At 43.7% G+C, this 26,221-nt stretch overlaps 1 protein-coding gene across 1 annotated transcript in view; it reads left to right on the top strand.

Moving 5' to 3' along the window:
* LOC118369990 (secretory phospholipase A2 receptor-like) overlaps positions 1 to 26,221 on the top strand; it is a 35,205-nt gene that overhangs the window by 3,809 nt on the left and 5,175 nt on the right. Inside the window, 22 exon segments of the mRNA XM_052499202.1 lie at positions 7,604 to 7,777; positions 8,010 to 8,174; positions 8,446 to 8,559; positions 8,863 to 9,009; positions 11,796 to 11,990; positions 12,374 to 12,531; positions 12,640 to 12,750; positions 14,556 to 14,668; positions 14,798 to 14,944; positions 14,947 to 14,993; positions 15,870 to 16,078; positions 16,342 to 16,487; positions 16,818 to 17,038; positions 17,475 to 17,510; positions 17,679 to 17,839; positions 20,075 to 20,139; positions 20,357 to 20,460; positions 20,523 to 20,659; positions 23,451 to 23,708; positions 23,872 to 24,016; positions 24,318 to 24,469; positions 24,471 to 24,554. Coding sequence (XP_052355162.1) covers positions 7,604 to 7,777; positions 8,010 to 8,174; positions 8,446 to 8,559; positions 8,863 to 9,009; positions 11,796 to 11,990; positions 12,374 to 12,531; positions 12,640 to 12,750; positions 14,556 to 14,668; positions 14,798 to 14,944; positions 14,947 to 14,993; positions 15,870 to 16,078; positions 16,342 to 16,487; positions 16,818 to 17,038; positions 17,475 to 17,510; positions 17,679 to 17,839; positions 20,075 to 20,139; positions 20,357 to 20,460; positions 20,523 to 20,659; positions 23,451 to 23,708; positions 23,872 to 24,016; positions 24,318 to 24,469; positions 24,471 to 24,554 — 3,089 coding nt within the window.

A 26,221-nucleotide genomic window follows, 5' to 3' on the forward strand; every position in this document is an offset into this window, starting at 1 on the left:
TGATTTTATTGCGATTCAATGTAAAAAAATATATATATTGCTTACGATACGATACATCTTCAAAAATAGTATCCCGATATGTAACTGTATGGATTTTTTGGTGTATCTTTTTACTGCAATAAATAATAGATTTAGCAGAAGTTCATATTGTTAGGCTATATGAGAAGTTCTACACCTACAGTCAGTGTGCAGAGTTCAGTTTTATTTGTATTAAAAATAAATGGACAGCCTTGTTTTAATCCTCTTGACAGTATAAAACGTTTAAAAAAAAATCATTATTATTTACAAAAAACACAAGGAAGGGGTCACATTAAAGTATTAGAACATGAAGGACAAACAATACAGCATCAAGACACTATCAAACAATACAGCATCAAGACACTATCAAACAATACAGCATCAAGACACTATCAAACACTACAGCATCAAGACACTATCAAACAATACAGCATCAAGACACTATCAAACAATACAGCATCAAGACACTATCAAACAATACAGCATCAAGACACTATCAAACAATACAGCATCAAGACACTATCAAACAATACAGCATCAAGACACTATCAAACAATACAGCATCAAGACACTATCAAACAATACAGCATCAAGACACTATCAAACAATACAGCATCAAGACACTATCAAACACTACAGCATCAAGACACTATCAAACAATACAGCATCAAGACACTATCAAACACTACAGCATCAAGACACTATCAAACACTACAGCATCAAGACACTATCAAACAATACAGCATCAAGACACTATCAAACAATACAGCATCAAGACACTATCAAACAATACAGCATCAAGACACTATCAAACAATACAGCATCAAGACACTATCAAACACTACACATACAGCATCAAGACACTATCAAACAATACAGCATCAAGACACTATCAAACACTACAGCATCAAGACACTATCAAACAATACAGCATCAAGACACTATCAAACAATACAGCATCAAGACACTATCAAACAATACTACAGCATCAAGACACTATCAAACACTACAGCATCAAGACACTATCAAACACTACAGCATCAAGACACTATCAAACAATACAGCATCAAGACACTATCAAACAATACAGCACTCAAGACACTATCAAACACTACAGCATCAAGACACTATCAAACACTACAGCATCAAGACACTATCAAACACTACAGCATCAAGACACTATCAAACAATACAGCATCAAGACACTATCAAACAATACAGCATCAAGACACTATCAAACACTACAGCATCAAGACACTATCAAACAATACAGCATCAAGACACTATCAAACACTACAGCATCAAGACACTATCAAACAATACAGCATCAAGACACTATCAAACAATACAGCATCAAGACACTATCAAACAATACAGCATCAAGACACTATCAAACACTACAGCATCAAGACACTATCAAACACTACAGCATCAAGACACTATCAAACACTACAGCATCAAGACACTATCAAACACTACAGCATCAAGACACTATCAAACAATACAGCATCAAGACACTATCAAACAATACAGCATCAAGACACTATCAAACAATACAGCATCAAGACACTATCAAACACTACAGCATCAAGACACTATCAAACAATACAGCATCAAGACACTATCAAACACTACAGCATCAAGACACTATCAAACAATACAGCATCAAGACACTATCAAACACTACAGCATCAAGACACTATCAAACATCAAGACACTATCAAACACTACAGCATCAAGACACTACAGCATCAAGACACTATCAAACAATACAGCATCAAGACACTATCAAACACTACAGCATCAAGACACTATCAAACAATACAGCATCAAGACACTATCAAACAATACAGCATCAAGACACTATCAAACAATACAGCATCAAGACACTATCAAACAATACAGCATCAAGACACTATCAAACACTACAGCATCAAGACACTATCAAACAATACAGCATCAAGACACTATCAAACAATACAGCATCAAGACACTATCAAACAATACAGCATCAAGACACTATCAAACAATACAGCATCAAGACACTATCAAACAATACAGCATCAAGACACTATCAAACAATACAGCATCAAGACACTATCAAACAATACAGCATCAAGACACTATCAAACACTACAGCATCAAGACACTATCAAACACTACAGCATCAAGACACTATCAAACAATACAGCATCAAGACACTATCAAACACAATACAGCATCAAGACACTATCAAACAATACAGCATCAAGACACTATCAAACAATACAGCATCAAGACACTATCAAACACTACAGCATCAAGACACTATCAAACACTACAGCATCAAGACACTATCAAACAATACAGCATCAAGACACTATCAAACAATACAGCATCAAGACACTATCAAACAATACAGCATCAAGACACTATCAAACACTACAGCATCAAGACACTATCAAACAATACAGCATCAAGACACTATCAAACAATACAGCATCAAGACACTATCAAACACTACAGCATCAAGACACTATCAAACAATACAGCATCAAGACACTATCAAACAATACAGCATCAAGACACTATCAAACAATACAGCATCAAGACACTATCAAACAATACAGCATCAAGACACTATCAAACATGTCTGTCTTTCCGCAACAGAGCCATCCTTATGTGTGAGGGTGCGTGTGATATAGTGATATAAAATATATGTCATAGTTTCCTTTTTCATAATCACAATCTTCTGAAACCCGGACCCTCCAAGATCCCCCCCCCACAGTTCCCCAATAGCTGTCCCTCAACCATTCGAGAACCATCCCACAGTCTGTCCCCTCCGGAAGGAAAAATAGGAAAAACACAATTAATTCCAGTCCTCAGCACCAATAACCCCCCAATGCATCAACAACCAAGAGAATGAACTAAAGAGAAAAAAGACAGAAGAAAACAGCAAACAACAATGCAACAAATAAAGAATACATTTAAAACAAAGGACATCAAGTACAACTGAAATCATAACAGCAATGTCTACTTTATATGTTTGTGTGCATGTCTGGCATTATTACATGTATGTGTGTGTTCTTGTATGTTTGTATTTGAATGAGAGTGTGTGTGTGTATGCATGTGTACAAACACCTGCACGGCATCAGCCTCAGGCCAACCGGCATTAGCTGTAAAAGCACTGCCACTTAGTGTCATTCAAATGTACTTTTATTTTGTTTTATTTTCTCCTTTATCTTTTGACCATAATTTTCTCTCTCACACATCAACTCCACTCCCACTTGTCTCCAATTCCACATACCAACCCTCAGCGTCCCTCCGCCCACCCCATCTATCTCTGCTGGCCACCCACTTTGTGTTTCTACGCAACACATATCTTTCAACTATGCTATGATGTTTAACGGACAATTTCAATCTATCTATTCGAATAGAATCTACAGATTGCGTGTTGAAGATAAATACTTTTACTAAGAGTATTAGTATATTAGTGATTGACTGACCCGGTCTCTCCATATCTCCTAACTACTATTTCTAGAGTCAATTTTAGATCAATGCTATGCATTTTCAGCCATTCCTGAACCTGAGACCTGAAACAGGCTACCTGAGGGCAATACCAAAATAAATGGTCTATTGATTCTGTATCCTCACAACAACATCTTCAGAGCTTCAATGATTTTATGCCCCAAATATCCACCATTTTGTTGGTGGCAAGAATTCTATATAATAATTTTAGCTGAAAAGCACAAAGTCTTGAATCGTGCATTGTTTTATATATCAACTCATACACCCTATACCATGGAATCGGTACATCAAAAATCTCTTCCCAAAAATCTCTTTGCAATCTGTATGGCACAGTTGTCAACATCCTGGTCCTCAAATGAAACTGGTATACTTTCCTATTTTTATTCCTCTGCCAGTTTTGATCCTTTATATTGGGCAGACAGACCAGTTCCCTCCCTCCTCCACCCGCCTCCTCCATTTTTGGGACAATGCTGTAATCAATTGGTTGTACTCTTGGATTGAGCAGATCTTCCCGCACAATTCTGATAACTCCATGAAGGACATAACTCTACCATTACAATTTACAATATAATTTAAGAACAAAATACCCTTTTCAAACATCTTTCCCATAAATACAGGTATTTTATCAACTAACACATTTGAGTTCAGCCATAATATTTGTTGTAATATTTGTGGGGGATGAAATTGAAATTGTAGCCAGCTCTGCAATGCTTGTTTGAAAAAGACAGATACTCTGAAAAAAGTATCATTTTAAATTGATTGTGGAGAGCTTATTTATATATTTTGTGATATGAATACCGAGTATGTCTACTTCACCATCAGCCCATTTTATAGGTAAGCTACAAGGAAATGTAAAAGTTGTATTTTTAAGGATCCAATACGTAATATTGTACACTTATCATAATTAGGTTTTATTCCAGAGAGTACAGTAATGTTATCTTTAATGAGATCTAGCTTGTGGACTTAACATAAAACTTGAGTCATCGGCATACATGGACACCTTTGTTTTTAAGCCTTGGATTTCTAATCCTCTAATGTTGTTATTGGATCTGATTTTAATAGCATTTAGATGGCCATAACGAATCGATATGGTGACAGCGGACACCCTTGTTTAACTTCTCTTGACAATTCAAAACTCTCTGAGAAGTAGCTGTTATTTACTATTTTACACCTGGGGTTGCTATACATTATTTTTTTACCCATTTTATAAGAGAATTACCAAAATGGAAAAAATCCAGGCATTTATAAATAAAATCCAGTCTTACTTTATCAAATGCCTTTTCAAAATCTGCTATAAATACCATTCCTGGCTTCTTATATGTTTCATGATGTTCTATTATTTCTAGTAGTTGTCGTATATTATCTCCAATGTATCGTCCATGTAAAAAACCTGTCTGATCAGGATGAACAATACCTGGTAAAACCCTTTTAATTCTTACTGCTATGCATTTTTGCATCACAACATTGAAATGTAAGGGGCCTCCAGTTTTTTAGATAGACTGGGTCTTAATATTTCCAATCTGGGTCTTGTTTTAAAAGTAGAGAAATCAGACCTTCCTGCTGAGTACCTAACAGACTACCAGTTCTATAGGAGTAGTTAAAACAATCTAACAATGGAGCTTTTAATATATCAAAAAATACTTGATATACCTCTACCGGTATGACATCAAGCCCTGGGGTTTTTCCAGACTGAAAGGATTTAATAGCCTCAAAAATGTATTGCTCTGTAATTTGGCCTTCACACTGATCATTCTGTACATTTGTTAATTTTCCATGTTTTATATTATTTGTAAAGAATTCCTTTCTGTAATCTTCATTCAGTGGGAGAGGATGAGACGGGAAAGAGAACATCTGCCTAAAATAATTAGCTTCCTTTTTTAAAATATCATTCGGAGAATCATAGATGACTCCGTCTTCAGTAACGAGTTTCTGCAAATTCTTTTTGTTAGCGTTCCTGTATTGGAGATTCAGGAAGAATTTTGTGCATTTTCCTCCATATTCTATCCAGTTTGATTTATTTTTGTAATAGATTACATTAGATTGTTCTTGAATAAGTTCCTCAAGTTCTTTTTGTTTAACCTCCAATGTATTTTCTATCTCTGTAGTATCGTTTTTATTGCTATCTACCTGTACTATTAGTTCATGGTCTTGTTTCTTTAGCCAGAAACTGCTTTTTTAATATGGATGAATATTGAATTGAATGACCCCTGAAGGTACATTTAAAAGTATCCCAAACAATAAGGGGATTTGCTGAACCTATATTATACTGGACAAATTCAGTTATACATGATTTTGTCTTAGTTAAAAATAAGTTGTCCTCCAGTAAACTTTGATTAAATTTCCAATATCTTCGTCCACGTGGAAAATCTATGGGAGTTATGTGAAGGCCAATTAGATGATGATCCGATCGCATTCTGTCTCCTATTGAAACTTTTTTAACCTTTGATGCAAGAGAGAAAGAGACAGGAAAGTAGTCAAGACGAATAGCTTGATTAAGTCTCCTCCATGTATATCTCACTTGGTCGGGGTTTTTTAGTCTCCAAATATCCACTATTTCTAATGTGTCCATAATATTGGTTATTTCCTTAAGCGCATGGTGATGATAGTTAGTAGAGTGATTACATTTATGGTCCATTGAGGTACTTAACACTGTGTTATAGTCTCCTACCATAATGATTAGATCATTTCTTGCCTGTAAGTTCAATAAATTGGTATAAATGTTTTCGAAGAGGTGTGGATCATCCTGATTTGGACCAGATAGCTTAATGAGCCAAATCTTTTTTTCGTCCACTTTCATATTCGAAAGGATCCACCTTCCTTGCGAATCATTCCGTACTATTTGCACATTCAGATCAAAATTTTTTGTTAATTAATATCATCACATCCTTTGAGTTCCTTTGTCCATGACAGAAAATTATTTCACCACCCCATTCCTTTTTCCACGCAACTTCATCTAAGGATGTAGAGTGAGTTTCCTGTAAACAGTATATGTTATATTCGTTTCCCTTTAGTCATGTAAAGACTGATCTTCTTTTTTATGTAATCTGCTAAACCGCTACAATTATATCTAGCTATACTTATTTCACCCCTTACCATTACATTTACATTTACATTTAAGTCATTTAACAGACGCTCTTATCCAGATCGACTTACAAATTGGTGCATTCACCTTATGACATCCAGTAGAATAGTCACTTTACAATACCATAACTAGATACTATTCTCAGGCTAAATTGACCATAATTAGTGCTTGTAAAGTTACTGCCATCAGAGGTATTATGAAGGTCAAAACTAGAGCTTTCAAATGTCTGATATTTAGAATTCAAGAAATAGGTTCTAGCAATATTCTTTTTATTCCCTTGCCTGTTTGCCTGTGAGCCAATGCCACAGATGTTAGAAAATTGAGACAAGTTATGTGTGTAGCAAATCTGAGTAGGTTGATGTGTATGATATTGGATATGATATAATGAGAGTGTGTATGATGTCTGTACAAGAGTAAGACTATAATGTGTGATGTCCAAATAAATAATAACTCTGCCAATTTGCATGTTTGAGTGTCTATGTGTGTAACCTGTAGTGCGTATAGCCTTAATATTCATAATTGTAATCCATATCGTAGTTCATATTATTAGGCTATATGAGAAGTTCTACACCTACAGTCAGTGTGTGGGGTTCTGTTTAGCTGCTATCACATTTAACCCATCTGAACAGTACAGTTACCTTGACGAGCCATTTTGAAGTCCCCGTCTTGTGACTCAAAATTTGTGTAAAGCCTCACCATCATCATAACATAGCCAGCACTGCTGTAATACTGTTTTACCACTTCACCAAAACTTTCCCAAAACATTAGACTACTTTTCTGGCCCTCCCTTCTAGTTAATTTGAACTCTCCATTTTGCAGATTTTTTGCAGATTTTTTTAGCATACCTAGTATATTATAGTAGTGACATGCACTGACTGTCCTCTTTCTACAAAGACAGTTTCATTGAGACACAGTTGTTTTGATGTTAATGTGACCGTGATATGACCGTGAAAAGGAGCCCAAAGAAGGGGGCAATGACCATTTCTTTCTCTGTAGAGATCCACACACTGTTGGGTAATGCCCACGGCATGCCTTGTGCCCTGCCGTTCAAATACAACAACAAGTGGTACTCGGAGTGCACGGCAGAGGGGCGCGAGGACCACCATCGCTGGTGTGCCACCACCAGTCGATACGACCAGGATGAGAAATGGGGCTTCTGTCCCAGTCAAGGTGATGCCCACTCATACACATACGCACGCACGCACGCACGCACGCACGCACGCACGCACGCACGCACGCACGCACACACACACACACACACACACACACACACACACACACACACACACACACACACACACACACACACACAACAGTATTGTTGTACAGTGTGGGTTTGATCGAATTTCTTTGAAACAAAACAACCATGATAATATTCAAATGTCTTTGTCTCTGCCTTCAGAGTTGAGCTGCGATACGTTCTGGGACTCGAACCAGGAGAGCCGTGCGTGCTACCAGTTCAACCTGTACACCATCCTGACGTGGAGCCAGGCCGACTCCTCCTGCCTGGCCCAGGGAGGAAGTCTACTCAGCATCACTGACCTCACTGAACAGATGTACATCAGAGGTATGACAACTCGTCTCTTGAACTATTTTACCACTATATTTAATAGTTCTATTTCAAAATATAACACTTTAATTAAACTTTTAGTCAGGAAAGGAGACAAGGTGGGTGGTTTGGTATGAGCTACACATACTGTATAAACTCTATAAACGATAAACTCTTGGGTGTGGTATTATGCCTTAAAACGGACTTGTGTTCATAGTTTTGCTTATTCAGGACAAGATGTATTGCCCAGAGTTAGTGGTGTTCATGTGTTTGGTTCTGTGTCTTTCAGAGCGGTTGGCTGACGTGGGGGTGATGGTGTGGATTGGACTTAACCATCTGAGTGAGAGAACAGGGTGGCAGTGGTCTGATGGAGCTCCTCTATCCTTAGTCAACTTCACCTCAGGTAAGAAAGTTTTTTCTGCTCTCCAACCTTTTCACTCACACACCAAGGCCCAGATTCCTCCTTTACGATGTGAATGAACAGCATTGGCGTTAGTGATAATATGTAATATCTTCATGTAGCCCTCTGAAGTGGAGTTTCTGGCCATTTTGCTCAAACCGGTCCAGTCAAATGGATCTCAGTGGTGTGAATCAAGAAGTTCCTGCTGTAGTAGTGGTGGGAGCCAGAAATGTGTGTTTGAAACTAGGCCAACGTTTCTCCCTTTCTACCTGTAACTCCCCCGTTACCTGTGTTGGTCTCTCCCAGGCCTATCCTCCAGCCCACTGCAGGACAACAGACAGTGTGGAGTGTATAACTCTGGGGGGCACCAGTGGCAGAGTCTGTCCTGTGAGTCTGCTCTACCCTACATCTGTAAGAAGACCCCCAATGACACCAGGAGAGCTGAGCCTCTTGGTAAGACGTCAATGGTCCTATATGTTTCATATTGTGGCCCTAACCTGGTCCCCTATCTGTTTGTGCAAAACAGTGTTTGTCATGACAATGAGTGACAGAGAGTTGGCGTGATAGCACAAACAGACTGGCGCTCAGTCTATTGTTGACTTAGTGCTCAGCCATTGTACTACAAGAAATGATTCATAATCTGCACTGTAACGGAAAACGGTAAATTATACGGTAATTTGGGGTATTTTCAACAGTAAAATACTCTGAAATGTTTTACTGCAGCATACTGTAAATGATGGTGCATTGTGTGAAAATGTTGTGGGCGGGGCATAGAATTGCTGTATTTCAAATGGTACTGTAATTCCAACCCACAGAATACAGTACCGTATCTAAGCTTTGGAGCGCTAAAAACCTTTTGACCACTAGTGGGTGCATGGTATTGTTGTTTCTGGCTAATTAACATATTTTGAGGCGTTCCTTGTAATAGGCTATATTTGTTGCACCTGGAAGTGAGAATGTTGTAGCAGTTTAACTCCTATGTGGTTATAGTGCCCCACAGTAGGGGACAGTAGGGGACAGATACAGTAGGGGACAGATTGGAGTGGCAGCAAGTCTTCAACTTTGTTTTGTTGGTCTGTTTTGTTGGTCTGTTTTGTTGGTCTGTTTTGCACTGTCGTCGCTGCCAGTTTGGAAGCCTTTGTCAAGGCCTCTAGAAGTGTAAGTGATATAAAACACCAAATATTAATCCATATACTGTAATGTGTAAACACTTTACCTAGCAGTCAACCTGCTTGCTAATGTAAAATACTGTGAAATAGAAACCCCTCCCCTTAATGAATTTCATGAATTCATCCATTCATTAATTCATCCATTTATTAGTTCATTACGATTGCAGTAGCATTCACTTTATTTTTTATAGTATAATACAGTATAATACAGTATATGTTAAGGTATTGTACCGTGTGTTATTACACAGTACTTGCTTTGATACCGTATTTATATTACACTAGGTGTACTGTTATATGAAGTACAGAATTTGACTTGCCACCGAGCTGCCTGTAAGGTACTGTCAGATTCACAGTAACCCCTTTACATTGTGGTTTATAGGCAGTGATTACATGTAGAGGCTGATAAAAAGGTCCATCTGGCTCTAGGGCCTAGGGAATTATTATTTTGCGTCCCAAATAGTATATTTATAGTGTATATATAGTGTACTACTTTCGACCAGGGCTCATAGGCTTCTGGTTAAAGTAGAGCAATATGTAGGCAGTAGGGTGCTATTTGGGACTTATGCAGAGTTTGGTTGTGTTTGGTACTTGGATCAGCTGTCTCTGTCTGGCTCAAGAGGGCTTGGTGAGCAATCCCATTTGTCATGTTCTTATACACAGTCTCCAACTAGGACTTGTTAACAGTTCTGAACAGCCCTTTCTAATAGGTCAAACTGCATAACCATGAGCAACGTTTGGCTGTTTGTTTTGGTTGATACGGATGACTCAACTGTTTCTGTCTGGCTCGAGAGCCGTCTGGTGAACTATCCACCTGTAATGTTCCAAACAATGTTCTCTCCACAAGAACTGTTGAATGGTACTGAAAAAACCTTCTCTAACAGGTCAGCATTTGGGCACAGCTTGGTTGTTTTTTCCTGATAGTGTTCTTGATATTTATACCAGTTCTTGTAGAAGTCTTGTTATTTATTCCAGTTCTAGTAGTAGTCTTGTTATTTATTCCCGTTCTAGTAGAAGTCTTGTTATTTATTCCAGTTCTTGTAGAAGTCTTGTTATTTATTCCAGTTCTAGTAGAAGTCTTGTTATTTATTCCAGTTCTTGTAGAAGTCTTGTTATTTATTCCAGTTCTAATAGAAGTCTTGTTATTTATTCCAGTTCTTGTAGAAGTCTTGTTATTTATTCCAGTTCTTGTAGAAGTCTTGTTATTTATTCCAGTTCTAATAGAAGTCTTGTTATTTATTCCAGTTCTTGTAGAAGTCTTGTTATTTATTCCAGTGACAGTAGTAGTCTTGTTATTTATTCCAGTGACAGTAGTAGTCTTGTTATTTATTCCAGTTCTTGTAGAAGTCTTGTTATTTATTCCAGTTCTAGTAGTAGTCTTGTTATTTATTCCAGTGACAGTATAAGTTCTGAGGCACTCCAGTGTGTGATGTCGTTTGAATGATTCTACGAATGGAATGGGAGAGGAGCTTCAGCTAGCAGCTCAACAGCTGGGTTCCACCTGGAACATGAACTCTTGACCTCGGCTTCTTCCACTCTAGGCTATAACAGGGCTATAACAGAAAACACATGTTGTGTACGGTTCAGTAGGCATGGCACTGGAAATGTTTTCAAATGGAGAATGTGTGTTCTTATTTGACAAGTTCAAGTAGTACACCTCCATTTTTAGAATGTTTCCACCTAGGAACGAACTTCCATTTACAGCCTTCTTTCATTTATAATTGTCCAGAGTGATGAACGACACTTGGAAGAGTGGCAATGGGAGATGACTTGTTTGTGTGTATGCATTGATATGTAGGCTACGTGTGCCTTTAAAAAAAAATGCATGTAGTTCTGTCTTTGAGCTGTTCTTGTCTATTGATGTTTTGTATTATGTCATTCCGTATTATGTTTCATGTTTTGCGTGGACCCCAGGAAGAGTAGCTGCCTCTTTTGCAACAGCTAATGGGGATCCTAATAAAATACCACATTTCTCTCTTTACCCCTGAGTCTTAGAATGACAGGTGCCTATGTTTTTGTACTGAATTGGACCTTTACCTCTCGTCTCCTTTCCTCTCCGTCACCCGCCCCCAGATAACTGGCTGTACTACCGCACAGTGTGTTCCGAGGGCTGGCTGGCCCACAACCGTTACTGCTACAAAGCCCTGGCAGAGGCTGAGGCAGGGAGCTGGGAGGAATCCTCCGCTGCCTGTAACTCCGTAGGGGCCAACCTCACCAGCCTACACTCTCTATCTGAGGTAGAGCTGCTGCTGGGCCTGCTGGCTAACGGTGAGTCTGGATCTGGGGGTTCTATAGTCTAGTATGGATGTTAGTTACTTTATGTGGTGTTCTATGTTCTGGGATAGTGTGGACATCATAAAGGATCACGGGAGTTTTAGCGATGAGACAAGATGGTAACTACTAACAATTGGATACCACGAAATTGGGGAGAAAAGTGTGTAAAATTTAAATTAAATTAAAAAAAAAATATATATATACACACATACACAACATACTTAGTTGATTTGTCAACATTTCAAAATCAACTACCGGAAAGACAATTGTCTCCAGGTCGCGGCCGGCTGCGACAGAGCCTGGGCACGAACCCAGAGTCTCTGGTGGCACAGACCACTGCATGTGTGTATATTTACGTGTTTATGTGTGTACTGTAGTCTCAGGGTCTGGCTCAGAGGTGTGGATCGGCCTGATAAAGAAGCTATCGTCTTCAGCTGTAGAGTGGTCAGACGGCTCCCCAGTCGACCTCACTCTCTGGCACGTGCATCATCCTACCCATAGCAACAGTCAGCTCTGTGCCAAGACTGGCGTGAAGGTAAGGCCAACTGAATCCTTTTTACCGATGACTACAGTCTGTGGTGGGTTCATCGTCTTTATTTGAATGAATATAGTAAATGACTCAAATGTGTGTGTTTCGTCCTAGGAGGGGAACTGGCTGTTGGCACCATGCGATGAGAAGCTCCCTGCAGTGTGTAGGAGAGCAGGACTTCTGCCCCTACACCCCACTGGAGCAGGGGACGAGGGCTGTCCTGAGGTAGGCACACACACGCGCGCACACGCGCAACCGGCCGCGACCGGGAGGTCCGTGGGGCGACGCACAATTGGCCTAGCGTCGTCCGGGTTTGGGAGGGTTTGGCCGGTAGGGATATGCGGCTTGCGGCTTGGTTGGGTTGTGTATCGGAGGACGCATGACTTTCGACCTTCGTCTCTGCCGAGCCCGTACGGGAGTTGTAGCGATGAGACAAGATAGTAGCTACTAACAATTGGATACCACGAAATTGGGGAGAAAAAGGGGGTAAAATTAAATTTTAAAAAATTACAAAATGTTTAAAAAAAGAAGCCCTACAACATATCATCGCTGCATAAGTCCTAGCCCTGAGCAGAACAATGCTGTAGCTGCCATATCCATGGAAGGTGAAACTGAAATTCAACATAGCGCTCTTATCAATCTTAACTCAACTGTTTCCAGAAGAACTTATTTCATGGCACCATGCATTGTTGATTCCATACATCCTTTGTCAGACAGAGGTTCTGTGTTGTGGAAACTGCTGACATTGAGCAGTGTGGTCAGAGTAGTGCCGTTCTACATATCCAGGCATGCAGGGAAAGATCCTGGTTGGGTTCAGATGCCGGGTTAGGGCGAGTCTGCTCTGCATTCAGTACAATGAGCTGATTCATCAGCTAGATGACTTATTGTCTGACTGTCATGTGGAGCTGTGACCTCTGTTTACGAGGACATGAGCAGATTGACTCATAAAGGCTGTTTCACTGCTCACCATGTCTTAAAACGGACAGGAAATCGCCCTGGAGGAGCAGTATCAATGGACATTAAAAAAATGTGGAACTTCACAGAATAAATACTTTTTTTCAGGGACTGTATTTGGTTGTTTTCAGGCCATGTTGGATAATTCACACAATCACCCGACCTGTGTTGATTGACAACGGCCTCCGTTGGAAAGGGATTTGACAACATACAGAGAGAATCTCCTTCATCGCGGAGGAACTGGTGTACATTCCTTCCTCGCCCACGTGTCGGCAAGTGTTGGGGAGGTGGGAGTGAAATGTAGGACACTTGTCAAAACACCACTACTTCCTGTCCCTAAGACACTTCCCAAAAGTCCCCCTCAAGCCCCCTCCAGTCCTAACAGATGGCCCCAGTCATAGCCCTAACCCCCCACCGCCCCGTTCCCCTGACCCCAATCCTCCACGTGTGTTTGCTTGTATTAGCCACTGCCATCGACTGCTAATTCCAAACTATGCGGCTCTTACTGCCAGAATGTTTGGAGTGTAACACAATCCAGTCAGCTTGGCCGGCTCTCCTGAGCCTCTCCTGTTGCTATTCGTGTCCACCGGCCCAAACTCTTTTCAGGTGTCTGTGTGGAATAATGTGTGAGCCTGGCTCCCACCTCTAGTCCATCTCCTCCAGTATATTCAGCGCATTGTCTTGGCTGTCCTCCCTCTTGCATGGTGTCTGCAGTCGTAGGAATATTCACCCATATAATGTTCATTTTTAATTTTGATTAATTTCATCTAACTGACATACAGATGTAGGACCTTAATTTGATCACTCGTTTTGTCCCTTCAAATTTACCTGCACGGCAGGAAATGCAAACTTGTAGTGTATTCGAGGTTACGAAAGGCTTCTGAAGTTTGTAATTTCCACTTTAATTTCAGACTTTACTTGCCTTAACAAAGAAAATGGATCAACCCCTACAAACAATGTCTATTGGTTATAAATCCACTTAATAATCCACATTTCCTGCTGCTGTGTGGGATTATTTTCCTACTGTAGCAACCTGACTCAAATTAGGATCCTACACCCGTATGTCTTCCCCACAGGATTGGAAGCGGAAGGGCCACTCTTGCTACATGGTGACGAGCCACGAGCAGAGCTATGAAGACGCTGTCAAGGGTTACTACTGCAAGGCTCCTCTGGTTACAGTGGAAAACAGGTCTGATTTCTGACTCCGACTTCTCATCTTAATAATTTCTTACACACTGCACCTCAAATGGGAACTCCCATATTTCATAGTGACAAGAATACATTGTTATGAATGATTGTTGATTTCTCTCCGTGGCAGGTTTGAGCAGGCCTTTCTGAACAGCCTGGTAAATGAGATGGGAACCAACGGTGACTTAAATGTAAATGTAAATGTAGTGTATATTACTGGACGGCCCTACAGGACCAGGATAGCCAAGGAGAGTACAGCTGGCTGGGGGGACACAAAGGATCCACCCTACCCCTGCTCTATACAAACTGGAACAGGCATCAGCCAGGTAGGGAAGGGAGACGTGGTGGCGTGGGCGTGAGCAGAGAAACAAATCTGACAGAGACAAACTTCAACCGTCTCCCTGGTAAACACTACTGTTTTGTTGTAGTGGATCGAGGGATATAGACAGACAGACAGACAGACAGACCAGACAGACCAGACAGACAGACAGACAGACCAGACCAGACCAGACCAGACAGACAGACAGACAGACAGACAGACAGACAGACAGACAGACAGACAGACTTAGTTGTGGGTTAGTTTAGCCCCAGGTGGACGTGTCTGCTGTCTACTGTCCTTCATTCACTTCACTTCATTTCACACCGCGGCCTAGTCCCAAATGGCACCCTATTCCCTATGTAGTGCTCTACTCTAGTAGTGCACTGTGAAGGCAATAGCCGAATAGAGTGCCGTTTGGGATGCTGTCTCTGATTAATGAGTTGAAGTGTAATTTAGGTTTGACAATCTCAGCTTCCTTCAGTCAGTGTGAGAGCATCATTAATCATGCTGTTGCTATGGTGAAATGGCAGGACGACTTTGAAGTAGAATTCCCATCATTTAGTTAATTAAAAACTGTGGTGGCAACACTCTAACCAATGCATGCTTAGATTGGCATTGTGGATCTGTTTCTCACAGCTCAGTCTCTTTATTTATCTCTCTCTCTTCCCACTCTCTCTCTCTCTTCCCACTCTCTCTCTCTCTCTCTCTCTCTCTCTCTCTCTCTCTCTCTCTCTCTCTCTCTCTCTCTCTCTCTCTCTCTCTCTCTCCCCCTCTCTCCCCCCTCCCTCCCTCTCTCTCTCTCTCTCTCTCTCTCTCTTCCCCTCCCTCTCTCTCTCTGTCTCTCTATCCCCCCCTCTCTCTCCCTCTCTCCTCCCCTCTCTAGTCAGTGCAGGTGGCTGTGTGGCTATGACAGGCGGCCAGGCCTTGGGTCACTGGGAAGTGAAGGACTGCAAATCCCAGAAGGCCTTGTCAGTTTGTAAACAGAGCATCAGTGGTTACCAGGAGGTCCTGTTCCCCACAGTCCATATTGACGCTTTCGCCCCCTGTCCTCCAGGCTGGGAATCACACTCCGACCTGCTCCACTGTTACAAGGTCATCTGCCTTTCCTTCTCTTCTCCCCTCTCCATTCTATCTCTTCTCCTATTTCTATTTTCCTCAATTTCTCGTGTCTTCCTCAGTTATTAACTTGTTGCGAAAAGCAATGCTTATGCTACCACTGTGAGGGAGTATGACAAGATCACTGGAATTCTCTAAATAATAGAGGTTGCCCCATTAGCTGTCACTTGAAAACCAACACCGATAAGGAGATGCTGTAGTCTAGGCGACGGAGTGTCATTGTTGACTGTGGTCCTCAGGCGTTCCACAGTGAGAAGGTCCTGATGAAGCGGTCGTGGGAAGACGCTGACTTCTTCTGCCAGGCTCTAGGAGCTCAGCTGGCCAGCTTCCACCACTACAAGGAGCAGGTATTTGTCAAAGGACTCCTCCACTCCATGTTTGATGGGTTAGTTAGTGTCACAACCTACAGCCCTGTTTTCACCTTTTCATAATACTGTGTTGTCCGAGGGAATCAAGAACACACATTTACTTCAGTTTTACATGTGATTATAGATTACTCCTATTCATTCTCTCTCTCTCTCTCTCTCTCTCTCTCTCTCTCTGGCTGGTTAGTCGTTTCTCACCCTCTCCTCTGTGGCTCATCTGTTTGGCTCAGCTTCTCTCTCTCTCTCTCTCTCTCTCTCTCTCTCTCTCTCTCTCTCTCTCTCTCTCTCTCTCTCTCTCTCTCTCTCTCTCTCTCTCTCTCTATCTTTCTTTCTTTCTTTCTTTCTTTCAGAACAGACGGTCGTTGGTTCTGGGTGGGCCTGAATAAGAGAGACCCCCAGTCAGCAGGATCTTGGCAGTGGTCTGACGGCACCCCCGTGGTGTCCTCCTTCGTAGAGGATAAGAACGAGGAGGATGACCGACGTAGCTGTGCCGTGTACAGCGACCTGACCAACGCCCTCCTGCCACAGCCCTGCGACAGCAAGCACGAGTGGATCTGCAAGGTTCCCAGAGGTAATCATTATTTTCATAACTAATGGATTGGATTGATGTAAAGCCTTTCTGCCTACAGTACATCTCTTACGGGAAAAAAAACACGTGACATGTTTTCATGTGATCTCAGGTGAAGTCAATGTGACAACATGTACAGTTCACAGTTCATGTGAATCCATGTGGTTTTTCTGTAAGGGATCATAAGGGGGGAAACTCACCTCTATACAGTAAAGAGAAAGGGGGATTCCTGGTCATTTGTACAAGTGAATGCATTCAACAGAAATGTTTCCTCCGCATTTCACCCAAATTGAACCTTTATTTAACTCGGCAAGTCAGAGAGGTGTGGGGCTGCCTTAATCGTGTATGGAGCGTTTGAAATCTCAAAGTTGCTTATTGATTTATCCTTATAGATTTGAAAGGTTTATCACTAAGAATGTCTGTCTTATTTGTCTCGTAGGCATGGAGCTGAACAAACCCTACTGGTATAATGACCGTAAGTAAATGTATTTGTTTTTATGTCTTTTGTTATATTTGACATTTTTGACGCATTTTATTGAGTTGTTATTCATTTATTTTTATGCTTATTTCTGCTATCAATTGCAGTTGTAACTCTGAGAGGGACTGTGTGACTGGGACTGTGTAACCTTCCTCTGTCCTGTAGAGAACGAGCCCTGGGTGTTCTACAGAGGAGCAGAGTATCTGCTGGCCAAGCAGCCTTTTCCCTGGGAGGGTGTTAACCTGGCCTGTATGATGATGGGCGCCCACTTGCTGTCTGTCCACTCTAAAGAGGAGCTCCGATTCATCAGAGAGCGCATGGGGAAGGTCTGTACACACACACACACACACACACAGATGCTGACGCACACAGTCAGACACACGTTCCGACAGTCACACTCACGGGCCGACACAAGTGAACACACACTAACGTACACACATTCAGACACACACACATGCCGACACAGTCATGCACACACATACACACACACGAGCCGGCACGAGTTCACACACACTAGCCGACACATTCACACGCGAACGCCCTCATTCCCACGCGAACGCCCTCATTCCCACAAGTGCCCTCACTCACTCTCTCTCTTACACACACATACAGACACACACGCTGACACGTTCGCACATTTGTGCCCTCGCATACAGGAACAAAATAAAGGACCTTGTTTCACTACAGCTCAGCGTCTCGGATCAGACTGAAGGGCCCTCTGATGGAGAGGCTGTTGAAGGCTGTAAAAAGGACAGAGCTGTGGATAAAACAGCAGAGGCTGGGGCCAAGGCCAAAGAGAGGGGTTGAATGAGGCCAAGGCTGAGGAGAGGGGTTGAATGAGGCCAAGGCTGAGGAGAGGGGTTGAATGAGGCCAAGGCCAAATAGAGGGGTTGAATGAGGCCAAGGCTGAGGAGAGGGGTTGAATGAGGCCAAGGCCAAATAGAGGGGTTGAATGAGACCAAGGTCAAAGCGAGGGGTTGAATGAGGCCAAGGCCAAATAGAGGGGTTGAATGAGGCCAAGGCCAAATAGAGGGGTTGAATGAGGCCAAGGCCAAATAGAGGGGTTGAATGAGGCCAAGGCCAAATAGAGGGGTTGAATGAGGCCAAGGCCAAAGAGAGGGGTTGAATGAGGCCAAGGCTAAGGAGAGGGGTTGAATGAGACCAAGGTCAAAGCGAGGGGCTGAATGAGGCCAAGGCTGAGGAGAGGGGTTGAATGAGGCCAAGGCTGAGGAGAGGGGTTGAATGAGGCCAAGGCTGAGGAGAGGGGTTGAATGAGGCCAAGGCTGAGGAGAGGGGTTGAATGAGGCCAAGGCTAAGGAGAGGGGTTGAATGAGACCAAGGTCAAAGCGAGGGGCTGAATGAGGCCAAGGCTGAGGAGAGGGGTTGAATGAGGCCAAGGCTGAGGAGAGGGGTTGAATGAGGCCAAGGCTGAGGAGAGGGGTTGAATGAGGCCAAGGCCAAATAGAGGGGTTGAATGAGGCCAAGGCTGAGGAGAGGGGTTGAATGAGGCCAAGGCCAAATAGAGGGGTTGAATGAGGCCAAGGCTGAGGAGAGGGGTTGAATGAGGCCAAGGCCAAATAGAGGGGTTGAATGAGACCAAGGTCAAAGCGAGGGGTTGAATGAGGCCAAGGCCAAATAGAGGGGTTGAATGAGGCCAAGGCCAAATAGAGGGGTTGAATGAGGCCAAGGCCAAATAGAGGGGTTGAATGAGGCCAAGGCCAAATAGAGGGGTTGAATGAGGCCAAGGCCAAATAGAGGGGTTGAATGAGGCCAAGGCCAAAGAGAGGGGTTGAATGAGGCCAAGGCTAAGGAGAGGGGTTGAATGAGACCAAGGTCAAAGCGAGGGGCTGAATGAGGCCAAGGCTGAGGAGAGGGGTTGAATGAGGCCAAGGCTGAGGAGAGGGGTTGAATGAGGCCAAGGCTGAGGAGAGGGGTTGAATGAGGCCAAGGCTAAGGAGAGGGGTTGAATGAGACCAAGGTCAAAGCGAGGGGCTGAATGAGGCCAAGGCTGAGGAGAGGGGTTGAATGAGGCCAAGGCTGAGGAGAGGGGTTGAATGAGGCCAAGGCTGAGGAGAGGGGTTGAATGAGGCCAAGGCCAAATAGAGGGGTTGAATGAGGCCAAGGCTGAGGAGAGGGGTTGAATGAGACCAAGGCTGAGGAGAGGGGTTGAATGAGGCCATGGCTGAGGAGAGGGGTTGAATGAGGCCAAGGCTGAGGAGAGGGGCTGAATGAGGCCAAGACTGAGGAGAGGGGTTGAATGAGGCCAAGGCTGAGGAGAGGGGTTGAATGAGGCCAAGGCTGAGGAGAGGGGTTGAATGAGACCAAGGCTGAGGAGAGGGGCTGAATGAGGCCAAGGCTGAGGAGAGGGGCTGAATGAGGCCAAGACTGAGGAGAGGGGCTGAATGAGGCCAAGACTGAGGAGAGGGGCTGAATGAGCTCTCGTGGCGTGAAAGAGGCTGAATGGCTGACCCTTCACTGGAGCGAGGTCAGAATGCAGGAGGACGGTAGTAGGCCTTGAATGAGTGAGCTAAGCATTCCTTTTCTTCTCTTGGTTCTCTCAGCTCTCTCTGGGGTCGACTGACTGGTGGATAGGGCTGTCCACAGACCTCGTGAGGGAAGAGTTCAGGTAAGTGTTTGATTTGTTTGTTTGTTGAATGCTGTATTTTATTATGCTGTTATGCTGTTTCTTTAATGTTGAGGGGGTGTAATAGGAGTGTGTGTGTGTGTGTGTGTGTGTGTGTGTGTGTGTGTGTGTGTGTGTGTGTGTGTGTGTGTGTGTGTGTGTGTGTGTGTGTGTGTGTGTGTGTGTGTGCGTGTGCGTGCGTGCGTGTACGTGTACGCAGTTGGAGTGATGAGTCCGCTGTGGATTATCAGAATTGGGCAGAAGGAAGCTCCCATGATGCCCCAGTGAAACATAAACAGTGTGTGACCATGTCCTCTATCTCAGGTAAGAACAAAGACACACACAACACCACGACAGACTTCTCTTTGACGTGTTGCGACCAACAGGTCAGTGGTCGGCGGGTGAGTGTGGCGGTCTCCATGCTCACGTATGTAAGCGCCGAACCGTGTCCGTGGTGGAGATTCCCAGAGAGCCTCACTACATCGGAGGCTGTCCAGAGAGATGGCTCTACTTCGGACACAAGGTTCCCCTCATTTCACATCCTTTTATTCATTTCAAAGCCTCTGCATGGTAGGGCTTGAATGGGAGTGTGTGTAGTTTAGTGCCCATTATTTTATAACCTGATTGCCTAGTCACTTTTACCCCAACCTACATGTACATACTGTATTACCTCAATCGCCTCAACTTCCTCGTACTCCTGCACAGTGACTCAGTACCGGTACTCCTGCACAGTGACTCAGTACCGGTACTCCTGCACAGTGATTCAGTACCGGTACTCCTGCACAGTGACTCAGTACTGGTACTCCTGCACAGTGACTCAGTACCGGTACTCCTGCACAGTGACTCAGTACCGGTACTCCTGCACAGTGACTCAGTAACGGTACTCCTGCACAGTGACTCAGTACCGGTACTCCTACACAGTGACTCAGTACCGGTACTCCTGCACAGTGACTCAGTACCGGTACTCCTGCACAGTGACTCAGTAACGGTACTCCTGCACAGTGACTCAGTAACGGTACTCCTGCACAGTGACTCAGTAACGGTACTCCTGCACAGTGACTCAGTACCGGTACTCCTGCACAGTGACTCAGTAACGGTACTCCTGCACAGTGACTCAGTACCGGTACTCCTGCACAGTGACTCAGTAACGGTACTCCTGCACAGTGACTCAGTACCGGTACTCCTGCACAGTGACTCAGTAACGGTACTCCTGCACAGTGACTCAGTACCGGTACTCCTGCACAGTGACTCAGTAACGGTACTCCTGCACAGTGACTCAGTAACGGTACTCCTGCACAGCGACTCAGTACCGGTACTCCTGCACAGTGACTCAGTACCGGTACTCCTGCACAGTGACTCAGTACCGGTGCTCCTGCACAGTGACTCAGTACCGGTACTCCTGCACAGTGACTCAGTAACGGTACTCCTGCACAGTGACTCAGTACCGGTGCTCCTGCACAGTGACTCAGTACCGGTGCTCCTGCACAGTGACTCAGTACCGGTACTCCTGCACAGTGACTCAGTACCGGTACTCCTGCACAGTGACTCAGTACCGGTACGCCTGCACAGTGACTCAGTACCGGTACTCCTGCACAGTGACTCAGTACCGGTACTCCTGCACAGTGACTCAGTACCGGTACGCCTGCACAGTGACTCAGTACCGGTACTCCTGCACAGTGACTCAGTACTCCTTGCATATAGTCTCATTATTGTTATTTTATTGTGTTACTATTTCCTTTTTTATATAGAAAATATTTCTTATATGTCTTACTTTTTAACTCTGCATTGTTGGGTTTGGGCTCGTAGGTAAGTTTACACCTGTTGTATTCGGCGCTTGTGACCAATAACATTTGGTTTGATTTGAGTGTTTCTTGGCCATCTGACCGTTGTCATGGAGATTCAGTACTGAGAGAGACTTGGTCATTTCTTAAAATAATCATCTTTATTTAATATCGATTAATCATTGCAATAAGGAGGCTGGTCGACCCCCCCCCACCCTTGAGTGTTGGACCGAGTAACCTAACCTTAACACAAATGCAGTGTACTACAGTGAGGAAAAAAGGTATTTCACCCAGTCCTCTGAATCATTCAGATGTTCATTGGCAAACTTCAGACGGGCATGTATATGTGCTTTCTTGAGCAGGGGGACCTTGTGGGCGATGCAGGATTTCAGTCCTTCACACGGTAGTTACCAATTATTTTCTTTGTGACTATGGTCCCAGCTGCCTTGAGATCCTTGACAAGATCCTCCCGTGTAGTTCTGGGCTGATTCCTCACCGTTCTCATGATCATTGCAACTCCATGAGGTGAGATCTTGCATGGAGCCCCAGGCCGAGGGAGATTGACAGTTCTTTTGTGTTTCTTCCATTTGCGAATAATCGCACCAACTGTTGTCACCTTCTCACCAAGCTGCTTGGCGATGGTCTTGTAGCCTATTCCAGCCTTGTGTAGGTCTACAATCTTGTCCCTGACATCCTTGGAGAGCTATTTGGTCTTGGCCATGGTGGAGAGTTTGGAATCTGATTGATTGATTGCTTCTGTGGACAGGTGTCTTTTATATAGTCTTTTAGGAGCACTCCCTTTAAGAGTGTGCTCCGAATCTCAGCTCGTTACCTGTATAAAAGACACCTGGGAGCCAGAAATCTTTCTGATTGAGAGGGGGTCAAATACTTATTTCCCTCAATAAAATGCAAATCAATTTATAACATTTTTGACATGCTTTTTTCTGGATTTTATTGTTGTTATTCTGTCTCTCACTGTTCAAATAAACCTACCATTAAAATGATAGACTGATCATTTCTTTGTCAGTGGGCAAACGTACAAAATCAGCAGGGCATCAAATACTTTTTTTCCCTCACTGTATATATAGCTGACACTAACAATGCTCAGAAATGATTGGTTCAACCCTCCTCATGTCGACCAAGGAGCATCATTAAGGCACTGGCTTCATCCTGTCGTTATCTGCACGTGGGTTGTTGTCTTAACCCCCACCCTGGCTTAGTTTCACAGATGCAAGGATGATTTAGAGACAATGAGGGATTGTTCTACTCCTAAGCTATCTCTAGTAAAACACATTCTTGCCTATGTAATGCAGTCTTTAACTCATTTGTCAGCTCAATCCATCTCTGGTGACAATACGCCCAGATTGGCTGCAGGGAACTAGAGTGGGGACCTTTAAAACACAGACACTAGTATGACATAAATGTCTTACTATTAGCTAAATATGCTTTGTTAACCATTAATATCAAATAGATAAGGAAAAGTGTTGTTGGTGGAGCTTTACCAAAACCTGTGTTTTGTGTGTCTTCTGGCAGTGTTTCCTGCTGCACCTCCCCAACAGTGCTGAGGAGGGGAAGAGATGGAAAGATGCCCGGTCTATCTGCTCCTCTTTCCAAGGCACGCTGGTCGCCATCGAAGACGAGATCGAGCAAGCGTACATCACCATGCTGCTCCAGGGCGGGACAGTGGGCGTTTGGATTGGTCTACGGGATGAGGACACCATGAAATGGACCAATGGGAAACATGTCAGCTACACCAACTGGTCCCCTGTAGAACCCAAGAACCCTCTGACGGTAAGACCTCCTCTACGGAGATTTGAGGTTAAATGAAAAATAAAATATTCTAAAATAGTCTTTGTGCTTTGGTGATGTTCTCTGTATAGTGTATTGATTGGGGTGTGTGTGTGTGTGTTTACCTTTCTGTGCATGCGTGTGTGTGGGCGCCCCTCCTCTGCAGAATGAGTGGCTGAGCGGGCCCCTGGGCGGGGACGATCCTCTATGCACGGTGCTCTCCAACAACCACAACTTCCACCTGACAGGGAAGTGGTTCGACGAGAAGTGCACAGAAAGTGGATATGGCTTTGTCTGTCAGAGACCCCAAGGTAGGACTCCCCTCTGTCACTCACCCTCATTCAGACACATCAGGGCCTATTTTCAGAGCACAGAGCTGAGATATTACCAATCAGGTCTGTATTACATCATTGATGAAACGGTTATAGCTTCCTGGTTTGTGCTCTCAAATTGTCACCCCGTTGAGTCTGCTCACTGAGAGAAATCCCCTTCGGGAATTGTTGAACATTGAAATGAGTGTTTCTGTTGATTTCGTGACGAATCGATGCCCTCACGAAACAATCTCTCTCACCTTTTCCTCTCCCTCTCTCCCTCTCTCTTTCCCTGCAACAGACGCAGCTAAACCCCCATCCCACTCCTACCTCCACCTTCTCCCTGACAATATTGAGTACAAGAACCGCAGATACAGGGTTGTCCGTGGCAACATGAGCTGGTACGAGGCGCTGCATATGTGCTTAGAGTCTGAGTCTGAGCTAGTGAGTGTTTACCGACCCCTTCCACCAGGCTTTCCTTACTGTCCTTGTCAATAGATTGGCATTCCCCCACTGGATTGGACTGTATAGTCAAGACGTATGTATTATACTATACCGCTGAGTACTGCTACCTGTCTGGGCCCGTGTGTGTGCGTGTGAAGATAAGGCTCGTTAACAAGCATGTCGAAGTTGGTCTGCGGCATGAATTGACCTTTGATGATGTTAGGAGTGTGTATAATAGATTTAGGTCACGCACGGAAACCGCTAAGAGCACTAGCTAGAGGTCTTTTATAAACAGCATGGCCACAATGAAGTAATGCTGTAAATACAGAAATGCCTGAGACCACGTGCATCTGACAGTCTGTTTACTCAGATGTTGTCGCTCTCTCCCCCTCTCCAGTCCATGCCATTCTTTCAAAGCATGGTGATTTCATCTTTGTGACTGTTCCCGGCATGTTCGCACCATATCATAACCATATGTATCTGATCACCTCAAATCAAAAGTACTAAGTCTCATTTTGGGCACTTTCTGTTCACATACACGCATTCATATTTCTACAACTCTTATGTGAATACAGTGCATTCGGAAAGTATTCAGACCCCTTCCCTTTTTCCTCATTTTGTTACGTTACAGCCTTATTCTAAAATGGATTCAATCATTTCCCCTCATCAATCTACACGCAATCCCCAAATTAGCAAAGCGAAAACAGGTTTTTCGAATTTATTTTCACATTTATTGAAAATACCAAACAGAAATACATTATTTCCATAAGTATTCAGACCCTTTGCTATGAGACTCAAAACTGAGCTAGTTACCATTTATCATCCTTGGTAAATTCAATTGATTGGACATGATTTGGAAAGGCACACACCTGTCTATGTAAGCTCCCCCATTTGGCAGTGTTTGTCAGAGCAGAAATCTAGCCATGAGGTCCAAGGAATTGTGTCGAGGCACAGATCTGAGGAAGGGCGCCAAAAAATGTCTGCAGCCTTGAAGGTCCCCAAGAACACAGTGGCCTCCATCATTCTTGAATGGAAGAAGTTTGGAACCACCAAGACTCTTCCTACAGCTGGCCGTCTGGCCAAACTGAGCAATCAGGGGAGAAGGGCCTTGGTCAGGGAGATGACCAAGAACCTTATGGTCACTCTGACAGATGGTCCTCTGTGGAGATGGGAGAACCTTCTGGAATGACAACCATCTCTTCAGCACTACACCAATCAGGCCTTTATGGTAGAGTGGCCAGACGGAAGCCACTCCTTAGTAAAAGGCACATGACAGGCCACTTGGAGTTTGCCAAAAGGCACCTAAAGGACTCTCAGACCATGAGAAACCAAATTCTCTGGTCTAATGAAACCAGGGTTGAACTCTTTGGCCTGAATGCCAAGTGTCACGTCTGGAGGAAACCTGGCACCATCCCTACGGTGAAGCATGGTGGTGGCAGCATCATGCTGTGGGGATGTTTCTCAGTGGCAGGGACTGGGAGACTAGGGAAAGATGGATGGAGCAAAGTTCAGAGAGATCTTTAATGAAAACCTGCTCCAGAGCGCTCAGCACTTCAGTGTGTGGCGAAGGTTCACCTTCCAACAGGACAACGACCCTAAGCACACAGCCAAAACAGTCTTCGGGACAAGTCTCTGAATGTCCTTGAGTGGCCCAGCCAGAGCCCGGACCCGGACCCGGACCCTATCGAACATCTCTGAAAAGACCTGAAAATACCTGTGCAGTCAACCTGACAGAGCTTGAGAAGATCTGCAGAGAAGAAT

This window comes from Oncorhynchus keta, chromosome 37 (genome assembly GCF_023373465.1).
Source record: "Oncorhynchus keta strain PuntledgeMale-10-30-2019 chromosome 37, Oket_V2, whole genome shotgun sequence".
Lineage (NCBI taxonomy): Eukaryota > Metazoa > Chordata > Actinopteri > Salmoniformes > Salmonidae > Oncorhynchus > Oncorhynchus keta.